We start from the raw sequence: 15,365 nt of genomic DNA, 5'->3' as shown, positions 1-15,365 counted from the left end.
GCTGAACCCTGGCCTTAGTGAAAGACCCAACCTTTTATCTCCCCGTCACTGTCTTGGCACCGTTAGCACAGTTGCCCCTCAGAGCCTGGGCACTTCTGGGGCATCTCCTGTCAGCTTGTGTGAGACCTGTGTTGGGTGGTGACGGTCCCAGCCCTTGTGCCTCTGGCTCCTCGGCCCCACCTGCAAAGGGAGGATCCCCGGAAAGGACTTGCACGGGGACCGCCCCTCCCCGGCCCCGGTGTCACTGGCGTGTTGGCTCTCAGCAGCCCCTGGTGTGAAGATCTCCCCGCCGGTCTCCTCTGCTGGCCCAGCACTGCTCTCCTCCTGCCGAGCGGGCGTTGGGCCAGCACTGCGTTCCCACTTGTACCTGCTTACTGTTGCGGTGGCGGCAGCGCTGTCCCTCCGCCCCTGCCCAGGCTCCCCTTCCTGCCCCGCTCCAGCAGTTACGGTCCTCTTCTTACCACTTCACTCAGCAATCATTGGGCAAACAGGTAGGAGTTGCCCACTGTGTGCCACTCAGTGAACAAAACCATTTCCGTGCCCTTGTAGGGCTGGCTGGGTATCTGTGTGCACAGTGCACACAGATGATAAATATGATATCAGGTGTGGCCAAGGTAGGTGTCACGAGGTGTGTCCTAGGGGCGCTGTGTCCTGTGGGGGGCTTCTTGATGACTTGAGGGAAGGGAGAGAGCCATGCAGCATGATGGGGTAGCCCGGGCAGTCTGTCAGTAGCGTCATTCCCTAATCAGGAGCTGAGGTGGGTTCCTGGGACGAGTTGGCGAGTCCTCCAGGCCTCAAAGGACAGAAACACCCCCCCCCCCACCTTCGTGCTCCTCTCAACCTGCCATCGCTGACCACGCCCTCCTTTTCTCAGTCTCACCCCTCCCCACCCCCAGGTGTCTGGCTTCAGGCTCTGTCCAACCCTGGACCAGCTTTGGGTTTTCCTGACCTTCACTCCGTGCCCAGCCCTACTGTAGAACATGCCCCTTCTCCCCACTCCACGAGGGACCCTGGCCGGGCTTCCTGCAGTAGCCCCTCCTGTGCTGTGCCCACCGGTCTTCACCCACAGACCTGGCAAGGCAGCCCTCATGCCTGAGACAGATACCCACCAGAGTCTCCAGAGCATCTTCCTCAACCCGAAGCCCCTGGAACAAGGTTGCCCTGTTGAACTTCTGCATCTTCCAGATCCTCAGGTAGCACGAGGGGCCAGAAGTCTGAGTGCCCTCTGAGGGCCGTGAGCTGTGTGAGTGGGTCTGCTCCACACCCCTCCCAGTGGCTGGCGGTCACTGGATCTTGGGTGGTTCTCTGCTTATAGAAGCATCACCCCAGTCTCTGCCTTCGTCTTCACGCGGGTCTCCCCCTGTGTGCATACCTGTGTCCAGATGTCTCCTTTTTCTAAGGACCCCCATCATTGATCTGGGGCCATCTTACTCTGCTCTGAACTCATCACCATGAATTGCATCTATCATGATCCTATTTCTAATGAGGTCGCACTCTGAGGTCCTGGGGTCAGGACTCCCGATGGGAATTTGTGGGAGGATGTAATTCAGAAGTCTTGGGTTCTACAAAAACCTCTCACAGGAGGGTTTCCCAAGAACAGGGCAGTGGACCTGCCAGAGGCAAGGGAGCAGGTGGTTCGGGAGCTTAGAAGAGAGGGTTCTGGGCAGTATCGTGGATCCGGTCAGGTGTGCCTGCTATGGGTGGGCGAGCTCTCTCCTGCTGTCTTCTTGGATTCTGATTTGACTCTGAGCTTGACAGTGGCTGGAGAGTACAGGAAGCTGCAGTAGTCATCAAGGTCCCCGGAGACACCAAGGCTGGAAGGAACCAAAGTGCACTTGGCTCTGAAAGCATTTCCTTCCTGGGCTTTATTAGGAGGTAATTGTAACCACAGTCAGCGCCGGCCGCCACAGCACTCCCCTGGCACTGGTCTGGGAATGTTCTTTCCCACAGTGTCCTTCACCAAAAGCCGAGGGCAGGCCCAAATGCAACCTGTTCCAGACAGATCTGCGAGGGGCCAGGCAGGGCATCCTAGGGGACATCTCCCTGCTGGCCCGGCCCAATCCCGGGAAAGCGCAGAACAGCCTGAGTCCCAGCTCCCGCCTTCAGCCATCCTGGCTGCAATCTGACACCTCTCACTGGGGCATTTGGTAACACCAGACTCTAAACAGTTGGAGTGACTCCCTCTGTGAGGAGTTTGAGCGGGGTGTTTTGTGGGGCTGGTTGATGTAGACCCAGAAAGTTAAGGTACAGACATAAGAGTGGGGCCAACATCCTTCTTGGAAGTTCAGAAGCATGGCCACGCCCACCTGGGGGCCTCTTTCTCTGAGGGCAGTGCTGCTTCTGCCCCAGGTCTTGCCCCAGAGTGTCCCCAAAGTGCCTCAGGCCTGGCTCCAGTGCAGGGACGCGTCCGGGGAGTGTTGTCACTGCTGTCCCACTCTCCTCTTCAGGTGGAGCTGGGCTCTGACCACACCCCAGTTTCTCCTTTTACCCTGTCTCTCCCTCTGGGCTGTGTCCTGCGTTCCAGGCAAAGGCAGTGTTTGTCATCTCCTTTTCTGGAATATTCCAGATGCACCTCAAACGTGTGAGAGTCAGTGAGCGCGTGAACAAAGGGATGTGTGTGAGGGTGTGGTCTCAGCGTGTAGACCTGCACCCCTGCCCTTCCTGGCAGGCCTGAGTGACGTGGTGGGCACACATCTATCGTTTGTGTCCTTGTGCTGCCCAGTGACACCTGAGAGGCTGTGTCCGCTACTGTGTTATGTATAGTCTCCGTTTTTTGACCCCCAGGGAGGACGTTCTGCCCAGGTCTAACTGCTCCCCCTTCCAGAGCACATGGTTCTCTGCTGCTGCTTCCTCCTTTGTCCCCCAGTCTCCTGACTTGGTTCTGACTCCCCCAGGTGTGGGGTGTGACAGAGTCCTGTCCCCTCGGCTGGAGGTGGAAGGGCTTTGTCCCAGGGGCTCCTTCCCCGCAGACATCTGGGCTTGGCCCCATCCCTCCGTGGCCCACAAGATCTACCCTGCTCTCACCCCAAATTAGAAACACTAAAGACATTTCCTTGCCCCCAGCCTCGCACATATACACCATTTCATCTAAACTACTGCAAAGTTCCTGTTAGTCTTCCTTCAGTTTTGCAAAACAGAAGCCCCAAAAAGCGTGGGGTCATTTAATATTGAGCACTCACATGTGTGCCCCCAGCCACGGGGCCCCATCTGGACTCCATGTCGAGCTGGCCTGTTGCCTGGTGGGTGTCACACTCCCAGAGCACCCAGCTCTCTCACCCGCCATCCTCTGGGCTGCTCCCAGGTAGCACAATGTCCCCTTCCAGCCGTGCTCCTCGTCCAGAGAGGCCTGAGGCCAAGGTAGGAGGATGGGCAGCCAGGGTTTGTTCCTGCCCCACGCCAGCCATGGACCCCCAGCCTCTCGACTATGAAATAGGAATGACATCCGCATCATCACGGCCCATGAGGATCCCTGCCCAGCCCGAGGGGGGCTGCCAGCACGGGCTGCCACAGGTGACCTCCTCCCACAGGGTTGACTCTCCCTCACCTGAAGGTGTAACACCCTCCCTGGATGCCTTGGCCACGCACCTGCCCTAACGCTAGCAAGCGGTTTTGTTTTCAAGGTGTCATATGCGCGCCCAAGCTCCGAAGTCATCAAAGACGCCAACTTGTACATCAGCGGGCTCCCGAGGAACATGACCCAGAAGGACGTAGAGGACATGTTCTCTCGGTTTGGGCGGATTATCAACTCACGAGTCCTTGTGGATCAGACCACAGGTACGGTGCCTGGCCTGGGACGCAGTGCGCTTTCCTCTGGGCAGGGCTCGAGTCTCCTTGGGAAGGCAGATGGCTGTCCTTAGTTACTCCAGCCATGAGGACAGAATCACAGTGAGAAGATATTGGCTTTTGTTTAATGAGGCCGCGAAGGTGGTGGTGGGGGATGGCGTTATGTGACATAAAAGCCGCCTGACATGAAAGGTGAGGTGCAGCCAGTCTTTTAACAGTGAAAACGCCAAGAGATCCTGGCACTGTCCACAGGCACCCCCCGTCCCAGCCTGGACTCCAACGTTGCCCTTCTTACTGCAGGCAGCAGGGTGCGGTGTGGGACAGTCTCTGCTCCAGGTCCAGAGTCCCCACCTGTCATAGTCCCAAAGCTCCAAGGGGACTCTTTCTGAGGAGTCATTCTTGAGTCTCCATGACTTGATAACCCCCACGCCGGTAGCACATTCGGAGCTCGGAGGCAGCATGACGTCCTCTCTCAGGCTCTCCTGGCCACTTCACTACCCTTCTTGGGTCAGCTCGGCTCGGGACACAAGCAGCTTTGCACGTGGCACTCAGGCCCCACCGAACTGAGCGCCACATGCCCAGAAGCCGCCCCTCAAGGTGGCCACGTGCCCCACCAGCCTTGGGCCTGGGATCGGGCCGGCCACATACTCGGCTCTGTCAGGGAAGCAGTGAGCTTGGGACGTCCGATGTTAGGGCCCCTCGGCTCTGTTCTCTGCAGGAGTGGGAATTTGCTGACCAACTGGAAAGTAAAATCGCTGCTCCCAGAGCTCAGTGAAACTGGTAGCCTTGTCTGTGGTTGGTTTTCATGTTCTTCCAGTACTGAGCGTATTCCCCACCTCCTTGGCTGAGGTAGTCAAGCACACACTGGTAGTTGGGCTGCAGCAGCCGTGGCTCTGAGGTGACCTCCTTTGGGAGGCTGCAGAACAGACACGGAGCAGACGGGTAGGGTGTCCCGGCTCGTGGCAGACAAGAGTGGGGATGCATGTTTTCCTGTATCCTCCCTGAGCTGTGTGCTCTGGGGCCTGCAGCCTTGTCCCCCACTCTCCCTTGTCCTGTCTCATCTGGGTGTGGGCTGGGGCCCAGCTTGGAGAGGAGCAGACAGCTTGAGTCCTCCAGGGCCCCAAGGAGGAGCAGGGGCTCCTGGAGTGCGGTCCCCAGGTGCAGGTTGCTGGCAGCTCTGGGTACCCCCCAGCCTGGCACCGACACCCGCTCTGCTACAAGGACGTGGACTCCACCCACCTGGCCTCCTTTCTGCCCCTGGCTCTGGGCCGGGGATGAGCATGAGGTGATGATGTCATGTGCTTGGTATAAACCCCTGGTTTGCGCCAGACTAGTTCTTGTGGTCCCTGAAGGCCCCACCCTTACCTTCAAATACCAGTCGATCAAGTGACCCCACTGGCTGGTCAGTGCCTCTATTTACCCTCCTGCACAGGAGCGTCTAAGTGGGCTGTCAGGTGACCTGGAGCGGGCAGTGATGATGGCCCGCATCCTGCCTCTGTGCCCCTGCTTTCCCCAGTCCTGTGTGGATTGCTGGCTTCTGCTCATCTCGGTCCAGCCCAGCACTGCTGAGCAGGGCCCGGCTCCCACTCTGGAGTCCACCCACCTTGAGAGCACCTCCCCCACCCCTGGGCCACGGAGCTTTTGGCCCCACCATCCGGAGGGCGGTCACTCCTGCAGGCAGTTCACTTACCCGTTTGCTGGGGATTTTGCCCTCTTTTCCTTGGCAGGGCTGCTGTCTCCTAGAGTTTGGGAGACCCTCAGGCCTCCCCACCAGCTTCTGCTGCTTCAGTGTGGGCCCCCACCCCACACCCCTGCCTGTCTTTAGGAGCTTTGCAAGAAGAGGGTGCAGGAGCCGTGAGGGGCCCCCAGGGGCTCCTCTCCACAGCCCTCCCCTAGGCCGGGGTGTGACGCCGGAGAGTAGAAAACCAAGCCCATGGGACTGTGGGCTCCCTCCCCCTGCAGCCCACTCTGGAGGATGCTGCTGCTCAGCGCTCCTCTGCTGAGACCCCGGGGAGCCCAGCAGCCAGGCCGAGAATGGCACAGAGAGCAAGTCTGCATGTCAGGTTTGCTTTTGTGTGATGTATGTTTTAAAGAAACAGAGAAGAGCTCAAAAAAACCTTAACCCGTAATTAAAAAAGAAAAAATGGCCTGAGTAATTAAAAAGAAAAAGCAGATGGTCTGATTAATTTTTTAAAAATTTAAAAAGGAAAAAAGAAAAACCATAATTTCCTGAGGTGACAGAAGTTTGTTTGTTTTTTTTTTAAATTTTTTTGCTTCTTTATACATTGTAATTATGACGTTTATAGTTGGCTCATCTAGAGATGGTGCCATTTATTGGTCTCTACTCTTAATCCTAAAAACACTAGAGGAAAAAAAACTCTTTAAAATGTATACATTCACCCAAGCATTGAGTTTATATTCCCTCACTTTAAGTAACTTTCTTTTACTTGGGTTTTCTTGATTTCACTTGGGCAGTTTTCATTTGATAGTCATTTTACAAAACCAGACAGGGAAGCCACACTTTTACACACACACTCTCTGCTTGATCGCAAGGTCTTCATAAATAGCATGAGACTGTCCCCTGCAGGCAGCTTTCTGTGGGAGCCAGCCAGCCACGGCTTCCAGTGAGATTTGCCTGCAGTTAGATCTCGTTTGGGTTCCCATCTGTCTAAGCCATCGTTCGTGTCGTTTAAGAGTAAATAAAGAGTGTATGCCAAGTACGTGTTTTCAGGTGTTCCTTCTGAACTGAAATTTTAAAATGGGCTCAGGCTCTGGACTGCGCCTGGCACATGTGAATCTCTGGATCTGGTCTCAGTGACTCAGTGAGCGTCTCTGGCTGTGTCCATTTACAGTTCATACTTAACATAGTCATGGAGCCATTGTGGGGGCAGCCTTGAGACTGCCAGGGCCACTGTGTGGCCTCCCAGGGCACTGTGCTGGGGGCGCCCCCAGGAGGGAGCATTTCCCATTTCGAAAGCTGGGGTGTGTGCTTTAGGACTTGGCATTCACGGTATGTTACAGTTGTGGCTTCCAGTAGAAAGACCCCTGCCTGAAGGCCCCTGGCTACCCTCTGCTTGTTTACATGGGGCGCATGGTGTCCCTTCCCAGTCAGGACAGAGCATGGGATTCTATTAATAGGCCCCAAGGGGGCACCACTTCTGGCAGTAGAACTTGTCATTGCCGCCCCCGCCTGGTATGCCTCAGTCCCCCACGCCCCTCCTCAGCCCCCACCCTGGGCCCATCCTGGGGACTATCGATGGGACCCTGTGGGACATGGGAGCCGACTTGGGGGTGTTCCTTACCCTCACTTAGCCAGTGACCCAGGGCCCTGGGCTCTTCTGCTCTGATAACTGTCATTCACCTCCTGGTAAAGGCCTCGGGACAGCCTGTGACTGGCAGTGGAGAGCGAGAACGTCCAAGGTAGGGCTGTCGGCCACAACCTCCTCTCCAGGGGGCACCCCCAGACGCCCTCAGCTGTCACCTCCACACTGCGACCTCCACCCTTGACCCCAGGAGAAAGAGCTGGTTCTCTTCTTGGCTCCATATTCCTTCACCCCAGCCCCACCTCATTCCTCCACTTCTTCAAGGGACCAGTCCCCTGTCATTCCTCCCAGGCCCAGAATGTGGGCAGAAGGAGGGTAGAAGGTGACTGAGCTCACTCCCACCTGGTTTGTTTCAGGTCTCACCCTCATGCCAGGCTGACCTGGCCCCACCTTCAGCAGTTGGGCCTGGGATTCAGGCAGCCATGTTCTTGTTCTTTCAAGGGCTGGGGCAGCAGCAGAATCAGGGGCTTGCCTTCAGGAGACTCTGTCCAGGGAGCCAAGGCAGCTGAAGGCGATGATGAATGTACCCGAGGCAGGGAGTCTGCCCTCCTCCACCAAGGAGGGTGGGTGTCAGCACCATTGAGGGCCCTCAGAATCAAGTGAGGCCAGACTCTTCCCAGAAAACTTAGAATATCCAAGAGGTGAGTGAGGTGTTGGTGGCAGGAAAGAGCCACCAGTGTGCAACTGGGTTATTCAGACTCCACGCCCTTCGGGGACTCGGGAGGCTGAGTCAGGCACTGAGCAAACGGATTGGATCAGGCCAGCTGGGGAGGTGACCTGTGAAGGCCTGGCATGGGTATGAGGCCAAATGGCCGGGCAGGCCATGGGAGGGAGCACCCTGGGGGCAGGGAGAATTCCTTATTGCCCGCCCACCCCTCAGCATGCCGCGCACCGGCACCGCGGTGGGCACCTGGCCTCCACAGTGATGGAGGATAAAACCTGGCTTCCTTTTAAAAAAGAGGTCTGGGGCATCTCTCTGGGATATTGTGCCAAAGTGTCTTATTGCGCAGAGACTATGCATTGTTGCTTCAACTCAGAAAAAAGTTTGAAACCTTAATCTTTTATTAGTCATTGTTTGTTTTAATTTGTTCATGTTTCCATATTTAGGTTTAATTTTTGTTTCTCTCATTAGCCAAGCATCCAGTTTAAACCACAGTAGGCTGACTGACTTGACTTTTGCTTTTCAGTTTTAAAACTCCTTGCATTTTTTTCCCCCTAACTCCATTTTTGTTGGTTTGTTAAAAAGGTTTGTCCAGAGGGGTTGCGTTTATCCGGTTTGACAAACGGTCGGAGGCAGAAGAGGCAATTACCAGTTTCAATGGTCATAAACCCCCAGGTTCCTCCGAGCCCATTACAGTGAAGTTCGCAGCCAATCCCAACCAGAACAAAAACGTGGCGCTGCTCTCCCAACTGTACCACTCGCCAGCTAGACGGTTCGGAGGCCCCGTCCACCACCAGGCGCAGAGATTCAGGTGGGTCAGGAGGGTGCGCTCTTCCCACCACCGCCACACGTGCCGCATCCAGCTGCTTGCAGCCTGCTGGGCAGACACTCCTGGGCTGCGGGAACCGCTGCACAGTGGGCTGATCGTGTCCTGTCTCTGTGTCCCCTGCCCGCCTCAGAGGGTTATCTGTGTGGAGCCGTGTGTTTCCATCTGAGTATGTCTTTAACGGGAGTAAAAAAGATGGCACAGCTCCAGCTGGCTCCCAGCGCCTGGCACTGCAGCCTGCGGTTCCTCAGGACAGGCGAGTAGACTGCAATATGGAAGAGCATCCTGTATCTGGAGAGGAAGATGTAGCCTGAGCTCACTCGAGGGCTGCTCTCCTTCCAGAGTTTTAAACAGGTTTTAGACTTTTGATGAGCAGCCTGAGGGCAAACCTTTCTTGTCCACATCCTTGTGGAGTCATTTGGTGTCTAAATATTACTAATTCTGCTGTTTAAAAGCCCCATCCTAGAGGCGAACTGTTTACCCGCCTTCCTTAGCCCTTCCATATAAAACAGTTCTAGTCGCCAGGATGTAGTGGAGCAGAGATGAGTAGACCTGGTGACTTGGACTCTGAAATCAGCTGTATTACTACCTCATGAACAACAGAGAGGCCCACAAGCTGGCCTGCCTTCGTTGGCTTTTCAGGTTTAAAAGCAAAGCTGGGGAAGTGTGTTTGGACAGAAGTGAGCTTGATCCAATTTGAAAGTCAGATAGTGCAATCAGCCTCACTGCTGATCTGGTGGAAGGTGTAGATGACCAAGTTCAGGGAGTTACCTGTTAACTCTGGGAAACCAGAGAGCTTGGGGGAGAAGAGAGAGGGAGATGCGAGTGCAGGAGAGGCCAGGCAGGAGAGTGACCATGACCTCTAGAGACGGACGGAAGGAAAGGGCAAAGAGGACAGGTAAGAATAAGAGGGAGGAAGACTCAGCAGAGGAGAGAGTTTGCAGAAGGGCCCCCAGATCTAGGATGGGTCAGTTTACCTCTGTACCATCAGAGGTAAGAATGGGGGCAGTTCATGAGAGTTGAGATGAAGTCAGCTATCACTAGCAGGAGACTCAGGGGAGTGAATGAGAATGAACTACACTGTCAACAAGACAGTGCAGTCTGTCTTGTACAGCCTCGGATCATTTTCAGTTTAATGGATACGTCAAGATTTAGTGAACCACTATCATAACTTGGGTCCATATCCTACAAAAGTTAGAGGAAACGAGGTTCATTTAAAAGTCAGACCTCTTTCCAGTTCTCACTGAAAAGCAACTCACACAGGCACTCGGGGGGGCCCTTACCCACCCCCGTTTCAGTGATCCTGTGGCCTCCCCACTAACAAATCATTTAACCAACTCAGACATCCAGTGCGGCTGTTTAACGTCATTACCGCAAATTCAAAATCATGGCCCACAGTATGCCTTGATTCTTCATCAGTGATCACTGTTCTGTCAGTGGGCTGCACCCCAGGGGGCTGGCCGCTCTTCTCCAGAGTCTGTTGAGGGAATGAATCTGTTCAGTGGCACTCGAAGGCACCCTGCTCACCCCTGGGTCAGACCCACAACTCAAACCTGATTGTGTTTCAGAGCAGGTAGCACTTCTCCAGTTGCATTGTGGGGCTTCAGAGATGCTGTGTCATGCTCAAGCGTTCTTAAACTGGTCCTCTGACAGTTAACTTTTGTGTTTGTGAAACATCTCGAGGGCCACATGACTTCAGTAGCAATTTTGTCATCTTCCTTCATCGTTACTGCCATGGCCATGATTTGTAGGCTTATTTTTATGTGACTAAAAGTGTTTCTTTAGAAAGGGGGCCCCAGGGACTTCCCTGGAAGTCCAGTGGCTAAGACTACCTTCCAAGGCAGGGGCCATAGGTTCAATCCCTGGTCAGGGGACTAAAGTCTCACATGCTGTGGGGTGCAGCCAAAAATTTTTTTTAGAAACCAGGTGGTCCCACAGTTTTGGTAAAGCTTGGTGGACTTGGCAGTCCACAGCCTTGGCCCTTCTGGGGTGTTATGAGCCAGCAATGGAAGGTTGTCCAGAGCTGTGCCCTGCTGCGGTTGCCCTTCATGGGTGTGTGCTGTATGCAGACACTGCTCGGCTGTGAACCCTCGGAGAGGGAGGATCCTGACGAGGTGGGGGGTACAAAATTCAGAGAAAGAAAAGAAGATTCAGCCCTCCCCCACCCTGGTAAACACACATACATACACAGATGTATAGGATAAGGAAGGTTTCCCCAGGGGGAGCTGGGAGTGTAACAGCACCTAGGAGAATGTGGAGAAGCTCCCATCATTTAAAATGTGGGAGGTACAGGTGTGACTAAACAGGACCCCCCTCTCCCCCCTGCCCCACAGTGGGAGGGGTGGAGGGAGCAGCTGGTCAGAGGCCACTACAGGCCCCCTCTGTGGGCGAAGCAGGTTGAGGCTCTGACCCCCTCTGGGCAGCCAGTCTCTCTCCTCAGAGCCCATTCCCTATGGAGCAGGGAACCCATGCCCTCCCTCTGACACTATATTGACTTCCGCTCAGTGAAAAACTTTGATGGTGCCCGAGGTGAGAGGGGTGCCAGCCCAAGCACCCCCATGGGCCACGTGTCCACGCGCGGGCCCACCCTGACCCTGACCTGAACGCTGTGCTCTCTGTTTGCTAGGTTCTCCCCCATGGGTGTAGATCACATGAGTGGGCTTTCTGGTGTCAATGTCCCGGGCAACGCTTCTTCGGGCTGGTGCATCTTCATCTACAACCTGGGCCAGGATGCCGATGAGGGGATCCTCTGGCAGATGTTCGGCCCGTTTGGCGCCGTTACCAATGTGAAAGTGATTCGCGACTTCAACACCAACAAGTGCAAAGGCTTTGGTTTTGTGACCATGACAAACTATGAAGAAGCCGCCATGGCCATAGCAAGTCTGAATGGCTACCGCCTGGGGGACAAAATCTTACAGGTTTCCTTCAAAACCAACAAGTCCCACAAATAACTCGCTTACGCTTTTTTTTTTTTGTACGGAATAGATAATTAAGAGTGAAGAAGTTGAAACTTTTTTGTTAGTGTACAACTCATTTTGCGCCAATTTTCACAAGTGTTTGTCTTAGTCTAAATGAGAAGTGAAAAGGTTTTTATACTCTTGGGATGCAGCCGACATGTTCAAATGTTTGAAATCCCACAATGTTAGACCAATTTTAAGTTTCTTAAGTTATTTCCTTTAAAATATATATTAAACAGAAATCTAAATAGACTGCATTGACTAACCAGTCCCTCGGGATGGTGGTGAAACTGAAGCATGCTTTAACTTCCGAGACTGTCTAACACGCGTTTCATTCAATGTCTCCACAAACTGGATAGAAACCAACAAGCAAACAGAAATGATGTTTTAGTTTTAGTTCCTAAAGATGTTAGACAGATGCTGAGTGCGTGTTTTTCTCAACCGCTTCCACATTTTAAGCGATTTCTGCTTCGGTTGACAGGAAATTGCTTTCCCAAGCAGGTCCCATTGCCACCTGCTGCTCACTCAGCCGAGGGGCCCTGGCTGTGGCAGCAGGCCAGTCTGCCGTGGGCCACCGGCAGGAGGGGGACCGCACGCCGGGCCAGGCCAGGCCCTGCGGAGGACACGAGGGGTCTCCTACGCCCAGGCGCCAATGGGAACGGACCAAAGAGTTTCAGGGGAACTCCAGTATATTCCAGAGTCAGATCTCAGCTGCAGGCACGCCTCAAGATGCCTTGCTCCTCCGACACCCCGAATTCCTGTCCACACGTTGCATGCACAGTGCCCCCACAACAGCGGATACTGTCGACCCCTGTCTTCGCTCCAGTTTCCGAGCGCATTGACCACAGCTCCAATGCGTCAGATAGCTCTATTTTTTAACGACACAGAAACATTTGAGCATTGTATTTCTCGCATCCCTTCTCGTGAGCGCTAGGCTTTTTTCTATTTTAGTCAGGTTTTGTTTTGAAACTTTGCTCTCCTGTGAACACTCAACAGAAAAGTACTTACTTCCTGACAGTTACCTATTAACAAAAAAACAAACAACAACAAAAAAAAACACCCTTTGATTTGTAGTTTTAAAGATTAACCCTCAAAGTTCTCTTCATAACTGCCTTGACGTTTTGGGTTGTTCTGTTAATTTTCTTTTGCTTTTTTGTGTTTTTTGTTTGTTTTTACTTTTGCATTTAAGACCATTAAATTTGATTTTGTTTTGCTCGAATTTTGTTTTGTTTTTTATTTTACCTTTTCTTTCTTTTTGGCTAGGTAAGGTACAGACAGCCCAGCATTCAGGGAGGATTCGTAAAATCTTAAGCAACAAATATACTTGCCTCAAGACAAAGCATTTACGGATCTGTGATGTTAGGATTGCGCCCTCACGGGTGGTGTTTTTTTCCAGACGGGGAGTGGGCAGGGAGAGTCCGAGAGGGGGCCTGAGAGGTAAACAGGCAGGGCCCCAGTCTCTGGGCAACTCCTCAGGAGCATGATGTGATTTTTTTTTTATAAATAACCAGTGTGTGAGAGAATCAAAACCACCGTAACTTAGTACCAGCAGTTTTTAACCTTGACATGAGAGACTAATAAAGCATGTGAACGATAGGCTGTTTTTTAGTTATCGATATCATGGAATTGCGGCATTATTTATTTATTTATTTATTTAAGTGGAAGTCATTGGGCTGTAGGCACAGCCTTCCGCAGAGTGGGTCAGTGTTCTGAAACCCCCCCTGCCCTCAACCATTTGAGGCTGCCTGTCCCCCCATCCCTTCCCTCATGCTTTACTGAGGGGCTGCCAGCCGCTTACCTGAGCCTCCCCAGTTTACCACGCGACCCTCTTCTTACCCCACAAAAGGCCAAGTTCATCCCTTGAGGCCTTGTCTCACAAGTTGGCCAAGTGCCACGGAGGGCCTCCTCCCTCCCGTAGAATCTTCCAGATTCTAAGTCCAAGCCAGCTTACGTGCCTCCTCCTGTATCCAAGGCCCATTTGCCCAGATTTGACACGAAGAGGGTCCCCGCTGTGTGTACCCCAGAGTACTCCACACCCCAGGCCCAGGATGCTCTCCTAGAAAATTATACCATGCAGGTCGTGCCAGCCTCGGGCTAACATCTTCTCAGAGAAGGTGAGGTTCCCCGTCCTCAGAGTGACCCTTAGGTCTCCTCGCTGACACACATTCCTGCCAACCCGCGCTGGCATGCAGTTTCCTACGAGAATTCTGTCAGAGGCCTACACTGCGGAGTGACAGGCTCACAGCCAGCACCATAGCCCATCCCCTCATCCCCTCTGTTTTATTGGGATCACATTGGTTTTCCTGATGGTAGCACATATGAGATGGAAATGTGAAGCACATACGGACCTCTGCGAGTTGCCCAAAGTGTCTCAGTAACTTTCTCGTTTTACATGGTCCCCGCCCTGAACAGCCTTCTGGCTAAAAACCCTCATGTGTTTCTTTGGGAGTTTTAATTTGCGAGTGTGCAGGAGGATACTGCCTTTGACATACTCTACTTCCGAAAAGTAATCGCCACTGCCACGGAAGTCCCAGATGCTGGCCCCGTGTCCGAAAAGTTCATTACATCTCTAAGCTTGTTTGCAAAAGGAAGACCCCATTTTTTTTTTCAAGTTACAATCTGAAAGAAACCATGTTTTAAGAAAAAAATTTTTTTTTAACCATGATCAGTCATATTTGTATTTTGTGAAATGAATGTTCTCCTTTTCTTTGAGAATTTTGATGAAAAAGAGTTGAGGATAGATGATGTTAATTTATGAAAACTTTGGTTTGGCACATAAATACCAAAGAGACTCTGACTGAATTCTCTCTTGGCCTGTGTAACTGGCCCTCCTAGTTGTTCACTCAGCAGCTGCACCTCTGTGCACCTGGTTCCAGTCAAGTAATCCACTCTTTACCCCTCAGCTCTGCCTTTCTTTAGCTTTTCAATGTAATACGCCAAGCTGTGGTTTTCTGCGCTGGCTGTGCCTCTCTGGTCACACATCCCGTGACTACAACACCCTCCCCCACCGCCCCCCTCTTGCCAGAATAGCCAAAGGCTGGGCTTTCTCAGCCAGCGGCACCTTCCTTGTTCCCCCAGGGTGAGTCTTTCCCTCGCCAAGGGCAGCTGCCTTAACCTCCGAGAGTCTGCGCTTGGCGTTAGTGCTGGAAACCCACCTTCCAGGCTCTGAACCTCGCTGCTGTAGGGAGCCGGTCCTTGTAAGCTGGCAGCTGCGGCGGGGAAGCCCTGCTGGAGCAGACAGACATGAGAAGCCCAAGACAGCCATTGGCAATAACTTACCCCGGTTGGCCTCTAGAGTTGGGCCGTGGACTGACCCCAGTCTGCCGTTGGCCTTGAAAATCAGAGTTCAGGTCCCCCTGGCTGTCCCATTTCGCATCCATCCCTGCCTGACCCAGCTTCCCTGTGCTTTCCACAGCCGTCCTGGGCTGGATCACAGAGAATGAGACCAAGCCACTAAGGGCCCCTCTTCCCACCCCGCAACCCCCACCCCAGCCCTCCTCCATCTGAAATCCCTCCTGTCTTCCCAGGACCCACGGTACCTCCTGGGACCTGAGGCAGCTCCTCAGGAAACACCTGCTGCTCATCAGATTCCCAGGCCTGGCCCTCACCCTGAGTCCCGAGAGCCCTCTGCTGAGTGGCAGCGGGAACTGATGCTTTCTTGTAATGGCCGTAGGACCCCCAGCAGGGTTCACATTTCCACGCCTTTTGGTTTCGCCTCTGACTTCTTAACGATTGTATTTTTCCACAACCTTTTGGTGACAAGAGTTCAGTTTTCTGCTTGGTCGTTAAATAACTTAACTCCTCGTAAGTCCCCG

The 15,365-nt window shown here is 53.4% G+C and overlaps 1 protein-coding gene across 3 annotated transcripts in view; it reads left to right on the top strand.

The window, feature by feature from the left end:
* Window positions 1–12,769, top strand: part of ELAVL1 (ELAV like RNA binding protein 1) — a 35,378-nt gene extending 22,609 nt beyond the window's left edge. Inside the window, exons 4-7 of one of the 3 annotated variants that reach the window (XM_081499227.1) lie at window positions 3,621–3,774; window positions 8,353–8,578; window positions 10,164–10,166; window positions 11,220–12,769. In XM_081499227.1, coding sequence (XP_081355353.1) covers window positions 3,621–3,774; window positions 8,353–8,578; window positions 10,164–10,166; window positions 11,220–11,544 — 708 coding nt within the window. In that variant the 3' untranslated portion in view covers window positions 11,545–12,769. Of the gene's footprint in view, window positions 1–3,620; window positions 3,775–8,352; window positions 8,618–10,163; window positions 10,167–11,219 lie in introns of all 3 variants that reach the window. The other 2 variants (XM_081499226.1, XM_081499225.1) reach the window with 2 other exon arrangements.
* The last annotated feature ends 2,596 nt before the right edge of the window (window positions 12,770–15,365 follow it).

This window comes from Giraffa tippelskirchi, chromosome 6, assembly GCF_054371585.1.
Source record: "Giraffa tippelskirchi isolate mGirTip1 chromosome 6, T2T-mGirTip1v1.2.pri, whole genome shotgun sequence".
Classification (NCBI taxonomy): Eukaryota; Metazoa; Chordata; class Mammalia; order Artiodactyla; family Giraffidae; genus Giraffa; species Giraffa tippelskirchi.
Note: the sequence above shows the minus strand (reverse complement) of the source record. Positions and strands in the feature narration are given on the sequence as shown.